A 23,251-nucleotide genomic window follows, 5' to 3' on the forward strand; every position below is an offset into this window, starting at 1 on the left:
CTTCGACAATTGAGCTTTTATAATGCAATTTTCCCTTCTTTTGATCAAAATTTTACTTGAAGAAGGAAATCTCTAAATAAATTCACATTTTCCCTTCTTTTTTCGAATTTAATCTAAAGCAACCCCAGAACTGTGCAGCACTCATCCGACACGAGACTAGCGGAAAGATTCACAGACACAGAGAACACAGTTCTAGATGACCGAGAGAATTATGCCCTCGAGTCCATTTTCAAGAAAAAGTTCATTCTTCAAAACAAAAAGTGTTCTCTACGGGAACTGAACCAGAGACCTTTAATAGACTAACTCAATGACTAAACTGCCTTGGCCACAGCAGCTTGGTGACACAAGAGTAGTCAGATTTCGATGCATGACTCTTGTTGCAGATTTACTGTTTCAATTAATTAATTAAATTAATTGTTTTACAGGTATGAATTGGTACCATTATTCTATCGAGTTTAGCATTAATCTCTCTATAAATTTTGAATCTTTAAATTTACTTTTCCTTCCAGAGTAGCAAAATGTACATACATTCTTTAGGTTGAATTTGAAAAAGGAGGGAAAAGGGTAAACAGTATAAAATCTTTATTGCTAAATTTCAAAGACTGGCAAAACTTGCATCACTTTGTTAGGTTGAATTTAAAATAAAAGAAGGAATAATTGAAAACAAAAAATTAGCTGCAAAATATTTCAAAAGAAGACAAATCTCAATATTATGTATTTATGAAAAAAATGCATTTTATATTTATGAAAATTGCATTTTGAAGCTTTATTAAGAAAAAAAGGAAAAAAATACATCTATTGGGAGAAAATGACAAAGATACTAGATTTCTTGAAAACAAAAATCATTTTTAAAGTAAAGTTATCTGCTTAGAAAATAGGAAAAAAAACCTATAAATTATTATTCTTTACAATAAATAAATACTAATTGAACAAAAAAAAAGCTAGCAAAAATTATGCCAAACGTCCATTATGCCAAACGTCCTTGATGGTTTTTGAACGAATTATGCCAAACGTCCATTATGCCAAATGTCCATTATGCCAAACGTCCCTGATGTCTTGGACCAATTATGCCAAACGTCCATTATGCCAAACGTCCATCTTGAAAACCCGTTATGCCAAATGTCCATTATGCCAAATGGGGTACACCCATTCATAAGGGTGACTTTACCGACTTTACCAAGCCTTTTAAATCGGCACACGGATCAGCATGACTTTGCACTTCTTACAGGACGAAACGGACCAAATTGACGGTGAATTTAGAGGCCAGATGGCAACCTATTCCAAAATCCTGACCAAGACTCTCGATATTCTGCGTTGTTCTGCGTCTCCTTTTGAATCTGGGAATCAACTGGAAATCATTACATAACCCCACTAAAACGGTTCATGTGATAGTTTGAGCTCCTAATTTATCGGAACATGAGATTCTCATCAATAAATTTAAATTGTTTGTCTAATTTCTCCGCAAATCAGCGAAGAATCACCTATTTATAATTCAACAACCCAAACAATGACAAGCAATAAAAACAAAACAAGCTAACACACTGATTCAAAAACGCCCAAACATGTTTGACAGATATTTCGTGACAGAAAATCGTCGCGAGAGTTAAACTCGCTCAATTCGGTTTAGTGCCGCGGCGACAATACCTTTTAACTGGCGGTCACCCAAACGAAAACACCAATTTCTTTTAACGTAGTCAAAACGCCGATTAAAATCCTAGTTGAGTTTTTCAACTAATTTATTTCTGTTCAATCATTTAATACATAAGAAAAAACCACCGCGTTAGCTTTGCTGCATCTGATATTTCAGTATTTTCGACGGATCCGTTATGCCGTGATGAATTGTAAGATGACGCCGGTAGCTTTTGCTATCCATGAAGAACCGCGTACAGCCTTCCACTCCACAGTGTAACTTTTTCATGGCACCGTCCTTGTGGAAGCGAGTCCAGTGTTTGAACATGTTACTCTTCTGACGCAGCATGGTGTCGCAATCGTTACACTTGAAGAATCTCACACCACCGGACATGACCTCGCTCATAATGTTTGATTGTTCATCCGTCCCGGAGACTCTGCCCGGTGGCATTTGGTAAACATTGACGGTCCCCGGGTGTATGTCGCGAAGATGATCGATCATTACCGCCAGCGTCTGGAACATTCGGTTGCACAGCCGACAGCAGAACCAGTCGTCGTCCAGCGCGATATACGGCTGATCGTCGTCCATGTCCTCGGCCGTCTCCGCCGATGGACCGTTGCTCACGACCGGATTGTCATCATCCTCATCGGACAGTTCAATGCAATCCGCTCCTTTCGCGGGCAGCTCCGGCGGCCCGTTGGTCGTGCTGTCAACGATCGGAACAGCTGCCGATGCGGCTGCGGTGGAAACTTTGGCCTTTTTCTTTGCCTTTTTAGCAAGGACCGCTCTTTGGGTGTTTTTCTTGCGGCGAACCACCTGGTTCAGCGTGTGAAAGAGCGACCTGAAGCGTTGAAACTCGTGCAGCCGCTGGAAGCACTCGCGACAAATGGCGCACGGGTGGTCTTCCCGTGCGGTCAACGACACGTTCATACTCTCCCGAATAAGCTGCGCTATGTGCCCTCCCTGGTCGTGCGGACCGCTGAACACCGGTTCCAAGGGTTGAGCTATGGAGAAGCACAGTCGGCAGTACTTTGCCGGGTTTTCGTCGGGCCTGAAAGAGGGAAGGGGTTCGGTCGGGTTAGCATTTTTTTTTTTTCTACGATCTGTGCGGATCGCCGACGTACGTGTCCATTAAATATTCGTCGTTTTCGTCACCCGATGAACCGGACTCGATAATTGATTCTTTTACCACCGGTCGGGTAGCTCTGCCGGAAACGGTTCGCTTCATTGCTGTTTGTTGAAAATTCATCATTCCTGTCACTAAACTTAATTATTTTACAAACTTTACAGAAGCGGATTATATATTGTTTCTTTAAAAACTTGGTGTGACTTTTTATTTACTGTTAAAATCAGAATTTTGATCAATATTTGAAGCTTCTTTCAAAAAACTTTACCCACGCTTTTTGACAGATCTCAGTGTTTTAATTTTGTTTTGCTTGCTGGTTGTGTTGCTTGAAACATCATTATATCCATACACGTTCATCTGAAAAGAACTAAATTATAAATAAAGTGCGTAATTTAACGTAAACCTTCATAACTGACGTCCCTACTCATTTTTGGTTATGCTTAATTTGATCGAAATCCCGTCAGTGTGCATACTAACGTCAAATCTGCATGCAACATCGTAAACATTGAACGCTTGAGATTGGTCGAAGTAACATCACAGGAACCGTTCCGGCCACAACAACGATGGACTCCGCGGGACCTACGACACAGCGATACTTTAACTCTTCCAAGCTGCGAAGGTGAGCCCCCAAAGATTTCCGTTGAAAATCGATAAAAACCTTTTTCCTCCAACTCCCAAACTCAGATTCAAGCACGGGTCCACCGACCAGCTGGTGGCGGAAAATGTCACGCACGGGTCGGACGGCGTGTTCCGGTGCGCCATCGCCGGACCGGGCTCGTGCCCGTTCGCGCTGCCCAAGATGATTCAGTTCACCTTTGCGTGCCACTTTCTGCGCTCGCATCCGAAGGAGGCGGAAGAGAAAGGCTTCCTCGAGGAATCCCGGGCGCCAACCAAGTCTCAGCCTGCCGCGCTGGGCCATTTTGTTGTCAGGACGGAGCGAGGCTTTTGCTGTCGCATTGATCCAAGTCTGACGTGCGCGTACGTCCAGAAGGACCAGGTTTCCGCGCAGAACTTTACGCGCCACTTTCGACTGGCACATCCGGCGCTTGCTAGAAAGCATGGTTTTTACCAGGTTCTACAATCACATGAGGGCAGAAGCATATTGAATACCATGGTCCAGCGATCGGTTGAGAAATCGACCGCGGACGATTCGGAGCAAACTTCACAGAAGAGAAAATTGACTGAGGATGACGACGACTCTGGAGAATCTTCGTCCGACGTAATTGTGCTGAATCCAGGTGACGAGAAAGAGTGGATGAATACGTAAGTTTAACTCATCTATCAACTCGCAACACAAAACATCGAGTTTCTCTTTCACAGACCTTCCGACGACCCCTCCGAGTACTGTCGGTTGTGCTTTTCTGTCGCTCGACGCTCGAAGCCGATTTTCAGCGGACCCCAAGACACCGGAAGCAGCTGTGCCGCCCTAATTGAGGAATGTACTGGCGTTCGACTGGCCGCCGGGGAGGATTACCCAGCCGCAATTTGTCACGAGTGCAGTGAAAAACTGCACGACATCAAGTGCTTTCGAACGGTGTGCGAAACGTTGAATCGAGTAGTTTGCCGCAACCGAGCCGCGTCCCGCTCGAAAACGCCGGAAACGGTTGCACCACCTTCATCGCCACCACCGTTGGTACCGATTGAAATGCCCGTGGCGAACCTTACCTGCGACGAGGAGTTGACGATCGAAAACGAAGACGACGACGAAGATTACGTCGTTCAACTGTCGGATAGTGACGACGACGACGAAGAGGAGGCAGTGGATGATACTCCACAGGAAAGCAGCTCAACGGCCGTCGAAGAAACTGGTGGTGAAGACCTACCGTACATTGCACTGCAGGATGACTGGTTCTGTTGCAAGCAGTGCAACCAGATCCACCATACACTGGACGTCATGGTGGATCATCTGCACAACTACCACTCGGAACTGGGCTTCTTCGTGAAGGCAAAACCGGCAGCTCCACAAGTCAACAAAAAAAAGTACAAGAAAAGCAAACCAAGAACCGTCGCAACCCCCGTTGAATATCAAGAGGTCGTCATCGCCGACAAGACGTACTTTAAGTGCAACGATTGCGACACGCTCGTGTCGCAGAAGGGCAATATGGCCCGGCACGAGCGGTGCTATCATAAGGAGGGTAGTGAGCAAAAGCCTAGACTGTATTGCCGAGTGGCCGAGTGCTACCAGAACTTCATGGACCGGATGGGCCTGACTCGGCATCTGAAGCTACAGCATAGCTATGATTCGATAGAGGAAGCAATGGCGTTGCAGCTACATCATGAAGTGGAAATATTGTAACATCCGTTTTTGTTATTTCTTTTTCATATGTTACAATAAATTGTTCAATTCATTACATCTTCACCTGAACCAAATATTGTGCCGCAGACATTGTTGCCAGCGATTTTCTGCACTTTTGGTGCAATAAAAAACATTCCCGGCAACAATGCCATGCAATTCGAAGAAGAAGGTCAATAAAAACAAAACGCACAGTATTAGGTTTAACACCGTAACGTCATTTGACAGCTCGTGTGCACTGTTTACATGGTCTTGTAAACAGTGCACTCCTTCTAACCTCCAAATCGAGTCGGCGTAAAACCTAATGGGATTTGACAGCGCGCATTTGCCGAAAGTGCGGAGCGTCGTTTCGAGGCTGGTAAGCCGCGTGTCTTTTTCGGGAATACGCGCAATATCAAAATCGCAGAGGTCCCTTAGTAGGCTAAGTTGTTGGCATGCTCGATCAACATGCTCATTTTCATATTTGTATAAGTCACGTGGTTGCCAAAAATCTTAAATCAGCAGAGCATGCTCGGAAAGCCATGCTGGTTTTTAGTACCCTGAAATGACACGTGGTCGTGAAATTCATTGCGCTAATCAAAGTGCGCTTGATAGTCGCAGCCTACCTTACCTGGTGGTAATGGTAAATCTAAAATTTAATTTGATTTAACGTAACTTTTCCAATACATTTTTTTTTGTATTGTTTGCATGGAATGTTGGTATGGATTGTTTGTTCCGCGGCGTTTGCGCGCCGTTTTTATTGGATCCAGTTTCCCTGAACTCGATAATCCCAAAAGAGTGTGTAAAATCAAACTGACAAATTTGTAAAGTAATGTGCGTAACCACAGAGTAACACAGAGTGAGCAGTCAGAAGAAATGTCATTTTAATGTTTGGCTCCATAAGGTTTGCTGGTAGCAGGCGTGCGATGTACCTGCGATGTACCACAAAGTGGAACCAAAAATCAAATGGCAGTAGTGACTCTGTCTTACTCTGTGGCGTAATCATCACCTTTTTATGAGTGTGTAATCTATTAGTATGGCTTTGTTTTGATGTTTGATTAGCCTTGATTTTTCAGTAAATTGTGAATAAATTATGAAATTTATTCGATTTTTCACATAGTTCAGAACAGATACTGACGCTCTCTAGAACCGCAGAATGTTAAAATATCTTGACAAGGATAATACTCACATCACACATCACTCAGAGTTTGATGAATGCGGACTTTATTTGCATAAAAAGGTGAATTCAAGTACAATAGTAACAGTAACTTTTCTAGGATTTCTTTCAAGGATTCTTCACGGACGAAGTTTTTCGTTATTTTTCTGGATTTTCAAAGGAATTTGTGGAAATATTTTGTTAATAACTCCTCTAAATCAAGGAACTAGAATCGAATCTTCAAAAATATGCAAATGTCTGAAGCAACGCGAGAAAAGGGCGGATAAGCATTTTGACGGCATGAACAATGTTGCAAATTCCGAGCCAACAGGTAACTTTTTCACAAAACTCTAAATGTAAATCAATAGCTGGCCTTCCCAGCTACCTTTTAACACTGCGGGTTTTGTTAAATAGTTTACTTTTGGCTCAGAATTTGCAAAATAGTGCTGGCAGTCAAATTGCTTATGCGCCCTTTTCGAATGTTGCTACAGATGTCTTGTCAGGATGCGTGCACGTTCAATAGAGTAATCTGCGTGTGTATGTATTGCGTGTACCTACACGACAATAAAGTGAGGTTAAATTTTGTCAGGCAGCAAAACCAAATGGTACACTCAAAATCAGAAGTATCCCTCAAAAGGGTACTTTCAATCCTAAAAAGGATACTTTCTATCCTTATCATAAGTTCACCCGGCGTCACCCTTTTAAAAGGGTATGTCAAAATCAGTACATTTTCGATACCCTTTTAAAGGGTGACGACGGGTGAACTTGAAAAAAGGATACTTTTTACTTTGAGTGTATCTAACATCATTAGGCTTGAAAAGCCTAATTTTATGTCTTAAAAGACTAATGTCGGCTTTGCGTGTAAGGTTGCGCAGACTTGTTTCTTGGATGATTCCCGATGAGTGTGTAATGGCCACTCACGAAGTGTTTGGAAAAAGGTTGAAATTTTTGCTTGGAACTCATGAGAGGTGGTCCATCGTGTTTGTTTTTATTTGGCATTAATTTTAAAAGTGGTCGCGACGAGACAGGAAACTTTCGCCATGGATTCACCGAGAAATTCCAAGGCACTTGCGTGAATTCATCCTCCCGTGAAATCCATCCTCCCGTGAATTTCATCGTCCCCCTAGCGGTCAATGAGAGAATTATCTTATCCAAGACACCAACCATTGATAATTATATTCTCTAATAAAGTGGCGCCATCTCGCAGTAAAAATGGTTACTAAAAGCGTGAATTCATCCTCCTAAACAATCTGAGGAAACACCAGCAGCAACCGAAATGGAAATATTATAAATAAATACCTCCAGCAAAGATTGGCTTGCTGTGAGAGTTGGCCCCGAAAAAGTTTCAGTTTTATGCCTGAATACTTTGAGCCACATCCAGAACAATCAAAATTGACCATTGGTTAGGCTGTAGTTATTCCCAAATAGAACCACATACCCTAAAACTGGTATGGAAATATTACCTCCAGCAAAGATTGGCTTGCTGTGAGAGTTGGCCCCGAAAAAGTTTCAGTTTTATGCCTGAATACTTTGAGCCACATCCAGAACAATCAAAATTGACCATTGGTTGGGCTGTAGTTATTCCCAAATAGAACCACATACCCTAAAACTGGTATGGAAATATTACCTCCAGCAAAGATTGGCTTGCTGTGAGAGTTGGCCCCGAAAAAGATTCAGTTTTATGCCTGAATACTTTGAGCCACATCCAGAACAATCAAAATTGACCATTGGTTAGGCTGTAGTTATTCCCAAATAGAACCACATACCCTAAAACTGGTATGGAAATATTACCTCCAGCAAAGATTGGCTTGCTGTGAGAGTTGGCCCCGAAATAGTTTCAGTTTTATGCCTGAATACTTTGAGCCACATCCAGAACAATCAAAATTGACCATTTGTTAGGCTGTAGTTATTCCCAAATAGAACCACATACCCTAAAACTGGTATGGAAATATTACCTCCAGCAAAGATTGGCTTGCTGTGAGAGTTGGCCCCGAAAAAGTTTCAGTTTTATGCCTGAATACTTTGAGCCACATCCAGAACAATCAAAATTGACCATTGGTTGGGCTGTAGTTATTCCCAAATAGAACCACATACCCTAAAACTGGTATGGAAATATTACCTCCAGCAAAGATTGGCTTGCTGTGAGAGTTGGCCCCGAAAAAGTTTCAGTTTTATGCCTGAATACTTTGAGCCACATCCAGAACAATCAAAATTGACCATTGGTTGGGCTGTAGTTATTCCCAAATAGAACCACATACCCTAAAACTGGTATGGAAATATTACCTCCAGCAAAGATTGGCTTGCTGTGAGAGTTGGCCCCGAAAAAGTTTCAGTTTTATGCCTGAATACTTTGAGCCACATCCAGAACAATCAAAATTGACCATTGGTTGGGCTGTAGTTATTCCCAAATAGAACCACATACCCTAAAACTGGTATGGAAATATTACCTCCAGCAAAGATTGGCTTGCTGTGAGAGTTGGCCCCGAAAAAGTTTCAGTTTTATGCCTGAATACTTTGAGCCACATCCAGAACAATCAAAATTGACCATTGGTTGGGCTGTAGTTATTCCCAAATAGAACCACATACCCTAAAACTGGTATGGAAATATTACCTCCAGCAAAGATTGGCTTGCTGTGAGAGTTGGCCCCGAAAAGTTTCAGTTTTATGCCTGAATACTTTGAGCCACATCCAGAACAATCAAAATTGACCATTGGTTGGGCTGTAGTTATTCCCAAATAGAACCACATACCCTAAAACTGGTATGGAAATATTACCTCCAGCAAAGATTGGCTTGCTGTGAGAGTTGGCCCCGAAAAAGTTTCAGTTTTATGCCTGAATACTTTGAGCCACATCCAGAACAATCAAAATTGACCATTGGTTGGGCTGTAGTTATTCCCAAATAGAACCACATACCCTAAAACTGGTATGGAAATATTACCTCCAGCAAAGATTGGCTTGCTGTGAGAGTTGGCCCCGAAAAAGTTTCAGTTTTATGCCTGAATACTTTGAGCCACATCCAGAACAATCAAAATTGACCATTGGTTAGGCTGTAGTTATTCCCAAATAGAACCACATACCCTAAAACTGGTATGGAAATATTACCTCCAGCAAAGATTGGCTTGCTGTGAGAGTTGGCCCCGAAAAGTTTCAGTTTTATGCCTGAATACTTTGAGCCACATCCAGAACAATCAAAATTGACCATTGGTTGGGCTGTAGTTATTCCCAAATAGAACCACATACCCTAAAACTGGTATGGAAATATTACCTCCAGCAAAGATTGGCTTGCTGTGAGAGTTGGCCCCGAAAAAGTTTCAGTTTTATGCCTGAATACTTTGAGCCACATCCAGAACAATCAAAATTGACCATTGGTTGGGCTGTAGTTATTCCCAAATAGAACCACATACCCTAAAACTGGTATGGAAATATTACCTCCAGCAAAGATTGGCTTGCTGTGAGAGTTGGCCCCGAAAAAGTTTCAGTTTTATGCCTGAATACTTTGAGCCACATCCAGAACAATCAAAATTGACCATTGGTTGGGCTGTAGTTATTCCCAAATAGAACCACATACCCTAAAACTGGTATGGAAATATTACCTCCAGCAAAGATTGGCTTGCTGTGAGAGTTGGCCCCGAAAAAGTTTCAGTTTTATGCCTGAATACTTTGAGCCACATCCAGAACAATCAAAATTGACCATTGGTTAGGCTGTAGTTATTCCCAAATAGAACCACATACCCTAAAACTGGTATGGAAATATTACCTCCAGCAAAGATTGGCTTGCTGTGAGAGTTGGCCCCGAAAAAGTTTCAGTTTTATGCCTGAATACTTTGAGCCACATCCAGAACAATCAAAATTGCCCATTGGTTGGGCTGTAGTTATTCCCAAATAGAACCACATACCCTAAAACTGGTATGGAAATATTACCTCCAGCAAAGATTGGCTTGCTGTGAGAGTTGGCCCCGAAAAAGTTTCAGTTTTATGCCTGAATACTTTGAGCCACATCCAGAACAATCAAAATTGACCATTGGTTGGGCTGTAGTTATTCCCAAATAGAACCACATACCCTAAAACTGGTATGGAAATATTACCTCCAGCAAAGATTGGCTTGCTGTGAGAGTTGGCCCCGAAAAAGTTTCAGTTTTATGCCTGAATACTTTGAGCCACATCCAGAACAATCAAAATTGACCATTGGTTGGGCTGTAGTTATTCCCAAATAGAACCACATACCCTAAAACTGGTATGGAAATATTACCTCCAGCAAAGATTGGCTTGCTGTGAGAGTTGGCCCCGAAAAAGTTTCAGTTTTATGCCTGAATACTTTGAGCCACATCCAGAACAATCAAAATTGACCATTGGTTAGGCTGTAGTTATTCCCAAATAGAACCACATACCCTAAAACTGGTATGGAAATATTACCTCCAGCAAAGATTGGCTTGCTGTGAGAGTTGGCCCCGAAAAAGTTTCAGTTTTATGCCTGAATACTTTGAGCCACATCCAGAACAATCAAAATTGACCATTGGTTGGGCTGTAGTTATTCCCAAATAGAACCACATACCCTAAAACTGGTATGGAAATATTACCTCCAGCAAAGATTGGCTTGCTGTGAGAGTTGGCCCCGAAAAAGTTTCAGTTTTATGCCTGAATACTTTGAGCCACATCCAGAACAATCAAAATTGACCATTGGTTGGGCTGTAGTTATTCCCAAATAGAACCACATACCCTAAAACTGGTATGGAAATATTACCTCCAGCAAAGATTGGCTTGCTGTGAGAGTTGGCCCCGAAAAAGTTTCAGTTTTATGCCTGAATACTTTGAGCCACATCCAGAACAATCAAAATTGACCATTGGTTAGGCTGTAGTTATTCCCAAATAGAACCACATACCCTAAAACTGGTATGGAAATATTACCTCCAGCAAAGATTGGCTTGCTGTGAGAGTTGGCCCCGAAAAAGTTTCAGTTTTATGCCTGAATACTTTGAGCCACATCCAGAACAATCAAAATTGACCATTGGTTGGGCTGTAGTTATTCCCAAATAGAACCACATACCCTAAAACTGGTATGGAAATATTACCTCCAGCAAAGATTGGCTTGCTGTGAGAGTTGGCCCCGAAAAAGTTTCAGTTTTATGCCTGAATACTTTGAGCCACATCCAGAACAATCAAAATTGACCATTGGTTGGGCTGTAGTTATTCCCAAATAGAACCACATACCCTAAAACTGGTATGGAAATATTACCTCCAGCAAAGATTGGCTTGCTGTGAGAGTTGGCCCCGAAAAAGTTTCAGTTTTATGCCTGAATACTTTGAGCCACATCCAGAACAATCAAAATTGACCATTGGTTGGGCTGTAGTTATTCCCAAATAGAACCACATACCCTAAAACTGGTATGGAAATATTACCTCCAGCAAAGATTGGCTTGCTGTGAGAGTTGGCCCCGAAAAAGTTTCAGTTTTATGCCTGAATACTTTGAGCCACATCCAGAACAATCAAAATTGACCATTGGTTGGGCTGTAGTTATTCCCAAATAGAATCACATACCCTAAACCTGGTATGGAAATATTACCTCCGGCAAAGATTGGCTTGCTGTGAGAGTTGGCCCCGAAAAAGTTTCAGTTTTATGCCTGAATACTTTGAGCCACATCCAGAACAATCAAAATTGACCATTGGTTAGGCTGTAGTTATTCCCAAATAGAACCACATACCCTAAAACTGGTATGGAAATATTACCTCCAGCAAAGATTGGCTTGCTGTGAGAGTTGGCCCCGAAAAGTTTCAGTTTTATGCCTGAATACTTTGAGCCACATCCAGAACAATCAAAATTGACCATTGGTTGGGCTGTAGTTATTCCCAAATAGAACCACATACCCTAAAACTGGTATGGAAATATTACCTCCAGCAAAGATTGGCTTGCTGTGAGAGTTGGCCCCGAAAAAGTTTCAGTTTTATGCCTGAATACTTTGAGCCACATCCAGAACAATCAAAATTGACCATTGGTTAGGCTGTAGTTATTCCCAAATAGAACCACATACCCTAAAACTGGTATGGAAATATTACCTCCAGCAAAGATTGGCTTGCTGTGAGAGTTGGCCCCGAAAAAGTTTCAGTTTTATGCCTGAATACTTTGAGCCACATCCAGAACAATCAAAATTGACCATTGGTTGGGCTGTAGTTATTCCCAAATAGAACCACATACCCTAAAACTGGTATGGAAATATTACCTCCAGCAAAGATTGGCTTGCTGTGAGAGTTGGCCCCGAAAAAGTTTCAGTTTTATGCCTGAATACTTTGAGCCACATCCAGAACAATCAAAATTGACCATTGGTTAGGCTGTAGTTATTCCCAAATAGAACCACATACCCTAAAACTGGTATGGAAATATTACCTCCAGCAAAGATTGGCTTGCTGTGAGAGTTGGCCCCGAAAAAGTTTCAGTTTTATGCCTGAATACTTTGAGCCACATCCAGAACAATCAAAATTGACCATTGGTTAGGCTGTAGTTATTCCCAAATAGAACCACATACCCTAAAACTGGTATGGAAATATTACCTCCAGCAAAGATTGGCTTGCTGTGAGAGTTGGCCCCGAAAAAGTTTCAGTTTTATGCCTGAATACTTTGAGCCACATCCAGAACAATCAAAATTGACCATTGGTTAGGCTGTAGTTATTCCCAAATAGAACCACATACCCTAAAACTGGTATGGACTCGGGTATGGAAATATTACCTCCAGCAATCATTACTTAGATACTTTTTTTGTCAATCAGTTTTTGAAAAATATTTTGAAATAATTTGAAAAAATAATACGGGAACGTGCTGCAATAAAGTTACTGATACTGGCAAAAAAGAAATTCTGCAATTCTGCAAGTACACTCAAACCCCGATGGTTTGACACCAACTGTTGTCAATCAAACGCGGTCACTTTTTAGTTTGACACCCCTTTTACACGGAGTTCACACACACTACCAAACGGCTTGCTGGTACTTGTTGGGTATCAGAAAATGATTACCCGACAGGTTCTTTTAGCATTTCTAGGCATAAATCAACGCATCACATTGATTTTGAAGGAAAATGTCATTTTTTGATGCTTCGCGTAATTATGGAACTTTTAATCGTGAATAACGACGTACGTAGCTATAGCGACCGATCCTTATCAATCAGGGATGTGAAATATTTCAATCAATTCAATTTCAGTAGCGAAGACCTGAACCTTTTCACAAAATAATAAGGTACTAGTATTGGCATCACTGGTAGTACAGATTTTGTTAACGGATCGTTAGTCCCTGCAAGGACATTTAGCTTTTCGAGCCTTTTGAAAAAGTGGGTAGCCAAACCAGACTCATTCTTTTCGTTCCAACCGCCACCGAGCGCAGTCCACCGTAAAATTCATCGCTAACTTTAACGAAGATCGAGATTTTGCTAAAAGTAAGTATTGATTATTTATTTTTTCCGCGATTTGAGCTAGTTTTCAAAAATTTATCGTAAAAAAATGTTAATTTTTTTTCTAATTCTAATTTTTCTTTCTTTTTTTTCAGTGAGTTCGGCTTCGGATGACTCCGATCGAGAGACTCCGCCTCGGCGCCGCTTCCAGCGGGAAGGTTACGGATCCCGAGACGGCTACGGATCCCGGGACGGACATGGATCCCGCGACGGATATGGATCCCGGGACGGCTATGGATCCCGAGACGGATATGGATACGGGTCCAGATCCGGAATTTTAAGTATTTCGGTGGCCGAGCTCTACGAGTTGCTGAGCAATGCGAAGAAGCTGAGGAAGCTAGAGCGGCAAAAGAAGCTGTCGCCGTTCAGCTTCTGTCAGGTTCCGGAGCATACGACGGTCGCAAGACACTTGTTGGACCCGTTGTTTGCGTCCTCAAGGCGCCTCTATGAGTTGCAGGACCAGTACGGACAAAGTACGGGGATTAACCCGGTCAAGGCCGGGCTAAACCAAAACGGCCAAGCACTGAAGAAGGAGAGGGAAGACCTGGTCCGTTTTCGAGCGCTCGCGGGACAGAACGGTGCTGGCACGGCTGCAATTACTGCTCCGGTCGTAAAAGCTGACTCCGGAACGCTGCAGATGCCGGACGCACGTGGACCGGGATCGGTTGGAGGGCCAGTCGTGCCGGCGCAAGGTCTTCCGATCCCGGAACCGGCTGCTCCGCAGCAGTACCCGTTCCCGTCCTACATGCCTTATGTGCCACAATCAATGATGCCTTACTGGCCGTATGGACAATTTCCCATGGGTGGAGGCCAATACCCTATGGGTGGAGGCCAATACCCTATGGGTGGAGGCCAATACCCTATGGGTGGAGGCCAATACCCTATGGGTGGAGGCCAATACCCTATGGGTGGAGGGCAAGGAGGCCAGGGAGGGCAAGGAGGCCAGGGAGGGCAAGGAGGCCAGGGAGGGCAATACCCCATGGGTGGCCAAGGAAGTCAGGGTGACCAGGCAGGCCAAGGAGGCCAGGGTGACCAGGGAGGCAAGGGTGACCAGGGAGGCCAGGGTGATCAGGGAGGCCAGCGTTAATTTTCGATTCTTCTTTTTCGTAAATAAAATCTAAACTATGAACTCGCTCGAACTCGCTTTATTTTTTTTATGAAAAAACCTCCTTCTGAAACTTTTTGCTTTGCTAAATGAGAAATGTCAATTAAATAGAAAGATGAACTTTCCACCCCGGCACGGAATCCGCGATTGCACCAAGTTGTCCGTCGCCAGCAGCTTGGCAAACTCCGTCTTATGTCACAATGCGTCTAATCCAATGCCCCGCCTTCCGCAACACGGTGCTTCGCTGCCTAGTCGGGCTGTATCAGGGCGTTCCGGGTCTGAGATTTCGAAAAAGCGCCTACGTGGTTTATGGATGGTCCCCAGTTGCAGTTTTTTATTCAGAGCAACCCCGGATATTCCGAGGGATGTAGTTTGTACGCTCTCGGATTGATCCACGCTAGTCACGGGACGATGCTCCGATCATGGAAGACCTGGTCGCGGAGTCCTCCGGTAGCAGGAACCGAAAATAACCAAGCGATTCGCAAGTTGCTCCTCGTACCCATCTCTTGTTTCACTGCTTGCTTGCTCGTACAATGCGCACGTCCACTATGGTGCGGCCATGACTCTCGGAATCTCCTGTGCAGAAACAGGCGCTTGAGAAGCCATCGACCCGCCCGTACTGATCGCCAAATTCGATCCAATCAATTTGAGCACTCTCATTGCTTCGGCCTTGATCCAGAAAAACAACCAAACCTTCCCAATTTCTTCCATCAACATCACCAACTCTACACCCAGGTCTTGACCAACAAGCACGAGGACGTGATGGCCAACTACGGGGTCATCCCCGCCCAGAGCATAATGTGCAGCCTCCAATACCGAGCCGGCCACCAACTGCAAGCCGGGATCGGAATGCTCATCTTAAGCTAGTAGTGATACTGGTTCCCGCTGGCTCACTCACGACCTCAAATCCGCCGTCCGCCAAGCTCTCTGTAGCCATTCAGTCCCACTCGAGGAGAAAAGACACAAAGCTAAAACAATTAATGGACAGTCCCTATGAAGAAACATCGTTTTATTGCTTTTCTTTTACAATTTCCTTGAATTAATTGTAACAATTTTTCATTTTATTCGGTTGTCTTAATAAAGCTTTATGTATTTTGTGTTTACATATTCATATTTCTTTTTTTTTTGTATTCTTTCGTATTTTGGTACTTGCTCACGATCGTTTCCGCACTGTTAAACTCCACCACAACGTATCTGCTGTTCGGAGGCCAGCACGACCAACGCAAAATGCGACATAAAGTCCACTCCAAGCGATGGCAACACGTTCGACGGTGAGGTGGTCATGAACGACCCGATATCCGTCGGGAACACATTGTCAAACTTATTCTACCTCCGGAATCAGCAGTGGGAACTTGACCGCCGCTTATTCTACGCCACGCGCCCGATGGTGACTACCGTACGTCCTCCACGAAGACGTCCCTACAAAGATATAATATTAGATTCGATAAGAACTCATGTCGCTCCTAGATAAATCTTACTTAAGCAGCCACTGCTCCTCGTCCTTCTTTTCGTCCTAGCCGTCCTTGGGGGTCATCCATTAGCGCTGTTTGTGCAAGTTGTTAGGTCTATCGGTGTCTGCAAGTGCTTGAAGCCGGCGACGGAGGTAGTTGCATATCGAGCCGGTCGGCAATTTCTTTACTGTCTCCAGAGTCACCGGAGATGAGTTCTAGATATTGTCGACAGAGTCGACATCGCGAATAGCTAAAAGCTACAAATGTTGGTGAGATCCCAAGCGGTAACTGACCGAACTACGGGACTCCATTCGATCTGTGCAAGAGCTGTTCTTTATGCAGGAGGATCTTCGACCACTGGACCGGAATGTGCGGATTGCCGTGGCTAAATCAGGTCAAACTTTGGTTGCAGAATCTGCTGGCACTGTGCGCGTGAAGATGCTGATGAAAGGGAAGTTTCTAAAAACTGTGGTGAACGACGGGCTGTACGTGACGGAGTTGCAGTTTAACTTGTTTTCCGTGCGGTTCCTCGAAAACATCAGCATGGCAGTGGGGATTGCTGGCGGTATCGTTTACAGTCAAGTAGACGCGTGCTGTGCCGCGGACGACGATCTGGCCAATTGTACGCGTTGGATGTTTATCGGAACGACGGAGCTGGTGGCACACGTGCTACTGCGATGGCATCCAAGAACGACAATTACGAGCTGTGGCATTGTCGGTTTGGCCACCTTTGAGAGGCGAACTTGAGAAACCTCTGGAAGCACGAAATGGTGGAAAGTATAATCTTCAAGAACTGGCCAGAACGCTGCGTGTGTTAAGTATGCCAAGCTGCTAAGCAGACCAAAATTCAAATGGCTTCTCCTTGGCGTGGTGCAGCTGCATATGCTGCTTCAGGTTGTACGAGTACAGGAAATCCTTCTTGCACAGCTCACACACGATTTTGCCCATGGCCTGGGTCGTCGAGGCGCCCGGTTCGGCCATGTCGTAAACGGAACTGTCGCTACCAACGCCACCGGTCGGAAGACTTCTCCTGGTTTGTGGAAGCGAAGACGACGTATCCTGCGGTTGGCTGTAGCGCATGCTAAAGTCGAGATCACGGTCAAAGTTGTCCTCCAGCACCAACTCCAGGTTCGAGCCGTCAAACAGTATCCTCCATCGTGTCGGGGAAGTTCTGCAGCATCATTCGCCGGCAGCTCATCCGCGTCGGCTTCTTCGGCTGCAAGCTCGTCCGGGTGGTTGTTGGCCTTGTGACGGAGCATGTGACCCTTGAACTCGAACCGATACCTGTGGGAAAGGGCTAAATTAGCGACTCTGATACGACTGAAACCAACCTGCAAATGTTACACTCAAACGGCTTATCCTGGGAGTGATGTATGTGCTATTCCAGCTGGCAGGAGAACTTGTCCGTGAGCGGACTGCGTCTCCTGCTTGGTGACCTTCTTCCGCTCAATATGCGTCTTGAGATGCTCAATCTGCGCTGGAAGGTGACCGCGCAGACGACGCACTTGTTTCTCTTTGGTGGACCAACGCCTTCGCCGGACTGTTTGTCACCGGCCTCGCTGCCGACGCCGCCACGATTCACCGGCATCAGCCCGACTACGGCCGGACTCATCTCGGCAAGTCGTGTGGGAGACGCTCAACGCGGCCGTTAGAGCTGGTCTATTCCGATGTCTGCGGGCCACCCACAATGTCGACATGGGCCGCAAGCGCTACTTCGTCACGTTGTTAGACGATTTCAACCATTTTGCGGTGGTGTTCCTGCTCGAGTCGGAGGATTAGGTGCTTGAAAAGTTCCAGGAGTTTTACGCTCGTGTGACGGCAATCTTTGGCGTGAAAGTGGTGCGACTCAGGTGCGATAATGGTGGAATGTACACAAGTAAGTCTTTCAACAAGTTTTGCCGCATCCAGGGAATCTGCATGGGGGCGACGGTGCCGTACAGTCCACAACAGAATGGAGCTTCGGAACGGTTGAATCGGCTTTGCCAGACAAGATACGCGCGATGCTGCTGGATTCGGTACTGCCGAAATCGATGTGGGGCGATGCGGTTTTGACTGCGTCGTACCTACTAAACCTTGAGTCCGACGTCGGCGCTGGAATTGAAGAAGCCATAGAGTTATCTACGTGCGCATGTATTGCGTGTACGTACACGAAAAACATTGAGGTTAAATTTTGTACCATCCAGCAAAACAAATGGCGTGCTAGTGTGCGTAAGAGCGGGCTTAGATAACTCTATTTGAAATGTGGTACGGAAGAAATCCAGATAGCGAGATAGCGCACAGGTGGATTCCCAAGAAAAAAAGCGGCAAACTGGATGCCCGAAGTGAGAATATCAAACGGCTACCGCATCTGGGATCTCCGAAAGAAGAAGCTGTTTACTAGGGAGGCTTGAAGTTGTATGGGAAAATTTTAAAATAACTACACTCAACCCGGTCGTTGGTCACTTTTTCGTTTGACACTTTTTTAGTTTGTACCCCGTTGGTTGGTCAAAGTCATGGCCTATCTACAATCACTTAGCTTAGAACATCTAAGTAAAGTAGTTACTTAGGAAAGTACGCAACTTACGGCCGTCATCCACAATCAACTTAGAAATTTTGCTGGGCTGATATACGTTGCTATGCAGTTGTTTGTTTACCTTTGATATTGAAACGTCAACTTACCGTAGATTTTGAAATTTTTCAAACCATACGTCAGTTTCTAATTTCATTACTTTTCCATTGTAGAAGCTCGGCTTCATTTCCATTGATTCAAATTCCTAAGCTAAGTGAAATTTTCTAAGCTAAGTGATTGTAGATAGGCCATCAAACTAAAATGTGACGAACTGTCACTTTTTACACGACGCTTACGCACACTATCAAAACAAACGTTTGGTAGTTTGTGTAAACTCCGTGTAAAAGGGGTGTCAAACTAAAAAGTGACCCCGTTCGTTTGACAACAGTTGATGTCAAACCATCGCACAGTGGGCGAAATGGAACCCAAAATCGGACTTAATTGAACGCGGCTGGTTCCCTGGTATGAATAATAGTGTTTCTTATGTAAAAAAATCCGGGGAATCGATTGGTGATGGTTTCATCCACCGCACGAAACGGCAAAGGGTCCATTTTGCCAATTCCCCATTTTTAAACATTTTTCTTGAAAATCAGTCTGTATTTAAAGCGGAGGCTTTATGCGGCCTTCAAAATGCACTTAACTTATGAAAATGTCCCAGGAATCCAGTAAAAATAACCACTTGCACCGCAAAAATCATCTAGGGTCCATTTAACCCCAATTCCGCTATAAAAGCATTTTTGGCCGTTTTCAAATGTTAGGTCAGATTTTAAAAATCTAAAAATATTTTTATCGTAAAGATCAGACAATTTTACATAAAAATGACGATTTGCACTTGAAAGTTTGACACATTTATGTTGATATAGAAATTAAACTAAATAAAAAGATTGAAGAATTACTTTTGGGCCAATTTTCCCAAACGCAGAATAAACTGTCTTTCACATACATTTTATTTTTATCAACATAAATGTGTCGAACTATCAATTGCAAATCGTCATTCTTATGTAAAATTGTCTGATCTTTACGATAAAAATATTTTCAGATTTTTAAAATCTGACCTAACATTTGAAAACGGCCAAAAATGCTTTTATAGCGGAATTGGGGTTAAATGGACCCTAGATGATTTTTGTGGTGCAAGTGGTTATTTTTACTGGATTCCTGGGACATTTTCACATAAGTTAAGTGAATTTTGGAAGGCCGCATAAAGCCTCCGCTTTAAATACAGACTGATTTTCAAGAAAAAATGTTTAAAAATGGGGAATTGGGGCAAAATGGACCCTTTGCCGTTTCGTGCGGTGGATGAAACCATCACCAATCGATTCCCCGGATTTTTTTACATAAGAAACACTATTATTCATACCAGGGAACCAGCCGCGTTCAATTAAGTCCGATTTTGGGTTCCATTTCGCCCACTGTGCATCGGGGTTTGAGTGTAGACTAATTCAATTAGAACAGGCATTTTCTGGCTCCATTTGGTCCCCCAAACAACCCCTTAAAATTTGGGAGCGATTGGATTTGACCCGGCTTTCCGCAAAGCGACTCAAATTTGTATGGAAATGTATGGGAAACCCCTCTTTTTACATTTTGATTTCTATAATTTTCATTTTCACTCATTTTAAAAACTAACACCGTAGAAATATAGTCCTGAAAGTCTTCAAAAAGTTTCCCGAAGAAAGTATGGCCCTGTCCTGCTTCTGGAAAAGTTGTTCCATATGAAGGTAGCTTTTATTTAAAATTATTGACATGCAGGGTGACACATCAACAGGGTGTCAACCAAGTGTCAACTAAGCCCTAACTTCTACATGTGACCCTTTAAAGCGTTGGTGTCTTAGGAAAAGTTCTTAAGCTACTTATTACAAGAAATTTTGACATGTTTAGAAGACAGGGTGGCACATCTACAGGGTGTCAATCCATGTCTAGTCCATTTTTATTAGTCCATTTTAAAATTTTCCCATACAACTTCAAGCCTCCCCAGTAATCAGCTTCTTCTTGCGGAGATCCCAGATGCGATAGCCGTTTGATTTTCTCACTTCGGGCATCCAGTTTGCCGCACTTTTTCTTGGGAATCCACCTGTGCGCTATCTGGGTTTCTTTTAGGGGACATTCAGGACTATACTTCTACGGTGTTAGTTTTCAAAATGAGTGAAAAATGAAAATTATAAAAATCAAAATGAAAAAAAGAGGCTTTCCCAAACAAATTTCCCTAAAAATTTGAATCGCTTTGCTTTGCTTTGGTCAAATCCAATCGCTCCCAAATTTTGGGGGGTTGTTTGGGGGCCCAAATGAAACAGGAATCATGCCGATCATGTCGAGCCACCCTACTGTTTACATCACGGGATGTGGTGTTTGACGAGCGCCGACGCGATCAACCGAAAGTTCAAGTGGTCCACCTTGATGCACCAGCGGAAGCACCAAACCAGATGGTCCAGTACGAGAAACCTGCTGTATACCAATCGGTTGAAGAAGAGCCTGTTGCTGATGTGGGTGACGAAGAGCTCATCGCTGGTCCGTCTGGAGTTGTCGGAAGACGGAGACGACGCCGTGGAGGGGTTCACCCCTGATCCCTCTGGACGACTGCCCTTCGCTGCAGAGCTGACCAAAGACGAGGACGATGAGGATTTTTCTGGCGCCCAGCCCAGCCCCCCTGTGGTCTGTCGAGCCGTTTTCGGATGTCTGATGTGGGACCATCGAAGCACTTCCTTAGGCTCAAGATGTAGTACAAGCGCAGGGAATCACGAAGATCAGCCAACCGAAGTAAGCCGTGGATCTTCTGAATCGCTTTGGCATGTCCGGCTGTAAACCGGTGAGTACTCCGCTGGACCCGAATCTGAAATAGGAAAAGAGACATGATGAAGCTGTGACAGAGAAACCATTCCGCAAACTAATCTGGTGCTTGACATTTCTAACGACTGACAACCACTGGAGGATTACAGATCCATTCCCGGATACGAGCTTAGTGCACGCTTACCAAACGGCCGGCAGTAAATGGTTCGCCTCGTCGTTCCCCTCGTCATTCTCCTCTGCCAGATTGCGAGCGTTGCTCCGGCTTCCTAGACCTGCTTGACTATGTTCAGGAACTTTTCCTGCTCATACTCGCGCAGCTTGCGGTAGCCCTTGGCCGAGGCACAGGCCGAGGCTGGGCATTGGCGGTTCGAACGGGCCACGACACGAGCTCGGCCCGCAGTGACCGTGCAGCGTAAACTGCAGCTGGTGACCGTGTGGTCCTCCAGACACGTCACCGGCATCTGGTGGCCCTGCTGGTGAATCTCCAGGATGCAGCGCAGCTTCTCCTCCGAGGTGTGATGAACGTTGGCTGAACCGTTCGGCTGCTGGAACATGCTCAAGCTACCCGCCGAACCGGTGCGAATGTGCGCTGGAAATATTGGAAGTTTTTAAAATTGATCCTTAAACAATTGAGTTGATAAAACTTACTGCGACGGTACGCGGACGTAAATCCCCAGTCGATCTGCCGACCCTGGGTGTACGTTTCGAGCCGAAGGAAGTCGATGCGGCCGCTGAGCCGGGCCGCCACCACCTTGTTCCCGGTTAGCTTGATGTTGGTGACCTCGTTGTTGCGGGTGACCTTGCCGGTTTTCGGTTCTTGGCTTTGGTTCGGACTGGTGAAGTTGAACTAAAGCTTCTTTTTCAGCTTGAAGGCGAAGCTCGACTCTTCGGGGTATTTAGCCTGCATTCCGGTGATGTTCGTGTTGGAAGGTTCGCCCTTGATCGGCACAGGTCCCGTTGGCGATCGTTGGCCTTCCTTGCGTCAAAGTGGTTGTTCCAGTGGATTTCCGCCATCAGTTCGCCGTTCGTCACGTCCAAATTTTAACCTGACCTTGTAAACATCATGTTTCCGTTCGTTACGAGACACTCGACGCGGTGGTTGTGATCGCTGACCTGGATGGGAACGCCTTCCAAGATGCGCTGTTCCTGCTCGTTTTCACTGTTCGTGGTCCAGCTGGCTCGCCACTCGGCGTGGTACGTGATCATGAAGATACTGACGGCGATCAGTATGCAGTATGTATGGCGTCTTTAGGTAGAACGGTGCGTTGCCGTTGTTGATGTTCGGAACGTCTCCGGTGTCGGCGTCGTTCAAGTCGAGCGGATCCATCGCGGTGGCCAGTGATCCGGGATTTTTTCGTCAAGATTGCTTAGTTTCTGAGCTATTTGAGGACTAACCGCGTGCGGTAGCTTGATCGAGGGAAGAACAGTTACGTACCGTCCGGAGAGCGAAACGTTGTACCGTAAACTGGGGTGACTTTGATAGCCCGGGATGACTTTGATAGGTTTTTCAAATGCCCGTCAAATTATTATTTCAACATTTTTAAAATTTTAGAGTATGTAAGCATTAAAGGATAACTTATTATCGAACATATCTCGAGTTTTTTTGAAAAAGTCCAATAAACCAAATTTCCAGTTTTTGCTTTTTGGGTGTTTTTCAAACCGTCTTGAGTCAGGGGTATCAAAAAACACCCAAAAAGCAAAAACTGAAAATTTGGTTTATTGGACCTTTTAAAAAACTCCAGATATGTT

The 23,251-nt window shown here is 44.4% G+C and overlaps 3 protein-coding genes across 3 annotated transcripts in view; 2 read left to right on the forward strand and 1 right to left on the reverse strand.

Annotated features, from left to right (window-relative positions):
• Positions 1 to 1,706: 1,706 nt before the first annotated feature.
• Positions 1,707 to 3,065, reverse strand: LOC6031638. Its single transcript, XM_038248421.1, has 2 exons — positions 2,755 to 3,065; positions 1,707 to 2,681 (listed from the first exon to the last, which is right to left on the reverse strand). The coding sequence occupies exons 1-2, from the start codon at positions 2,880 to 2,882 to the stop codon at positions 1,781 to 1,783; spliced, it is 1,029 nt and encodes a 342-aa protein (XP_038104349.1). The 5' UTR covers positions 2,883 to 3,065; the 3' UTR covers positions 1,707 to 1,780.
• A 155-nt stretch (positions 3,066 to 3,220) lies between these two features.
• Positions 3,221 to 5,126, forward strand: LOC6031639. Its single transcript, XM_001842335.2, has 3 exons — positions 3,221 to 3,375; positions 3,441 to 4,019; positions 4,077 to 5,126. Exons 1-3 carry the CDS (start codon positions 3,320 to 3,322, stop codon positions 5,050 to 5,052), a joined length of 1,611 nt encoding a protein of 536 aa, XP_001842387.1. The 5' UTR covers positions 3,221 to 3,319; the 3' UTR covers positions 5,053 to 5,126.
• A 1,991-nt stretch (positions 5,127 to 7,117) lies between these two features.
• Positions 7,118 to 23,251, forward strand: part of LOC6031640 — a 46,963-nt gene continuing 30,829 nt past the window's right edge. Inside the window, exon 1 of the mRNA XM_038256695.1 lies at positions 7,118 to 7,248. Coding sequence (XP_038112623.1) covers positions 7,225 to 7,248 — 24 coding nt within the window. The 5' untranslated portion in view covers positions 7,118 to 7,224. The remainder of the gene's footprint in view (positions 7,249 to 23,251) is intronic.

The sequence above is a fragment of the Culex quinquefasciatus genome, chromosome 1 (assembly GCF_015732765.1).
Source record: "Culex quinquefasciatus strain JHB chromosome 1, VPISU_Cqui_1.0_pri_paternal, whole genome shotgun sequence".
Taxonomy (NCBI): domain Eukaryota; kingdom Metazoa; phylum Arthropoda; class Insecta; order Diptera; family Culicidae; genus Culex; species Culex quinquefasciatus.

What these genes read in the sequence shown, in the direction of transcription:
- LOC6031638 (XM_038248421.1), bottom strand. Translation starts at nt 2,882, where the DNA reads ATGATGAATTTTCAACAAACAGCAATGAAGCGAACCGTTTCCGGCAGA. An exon ending in GACGAATATTTAATGGACAC is followed by an intron (nt 2,682 to 2,754) that starts GTACGTCGGCGA and finishes TCCCTCTTTCAG; the next exon opens with GCCCGACGAAAACCCGGCAA.
- LOC6031639 (XM_001842335.2), top strand. Translation starts at nt 3,320, where the DNA reads ATGGACTCCGCGGGACCTACGACACAGCGATACTTTAACTCTTCCAAG. An exon ending in AACTCTTCCAAGCTGCGAAG is followed by an intron (nt 3,376 to 3,440) that starts GTGAGCCCCCAA and finishes TCCCAAACTCAG; the next exon opens with ATTCAAGCACGGGTCCACCG. An exon ending in GAGAAAGAGTGGATGAATAC is followed by an intron (nt 4,020 to 4,076) that starts GTAAGTTTAACT and finishes TCTCTTTCACAG; the next exon opens with ACCTTCCGACGACCCCTCCG.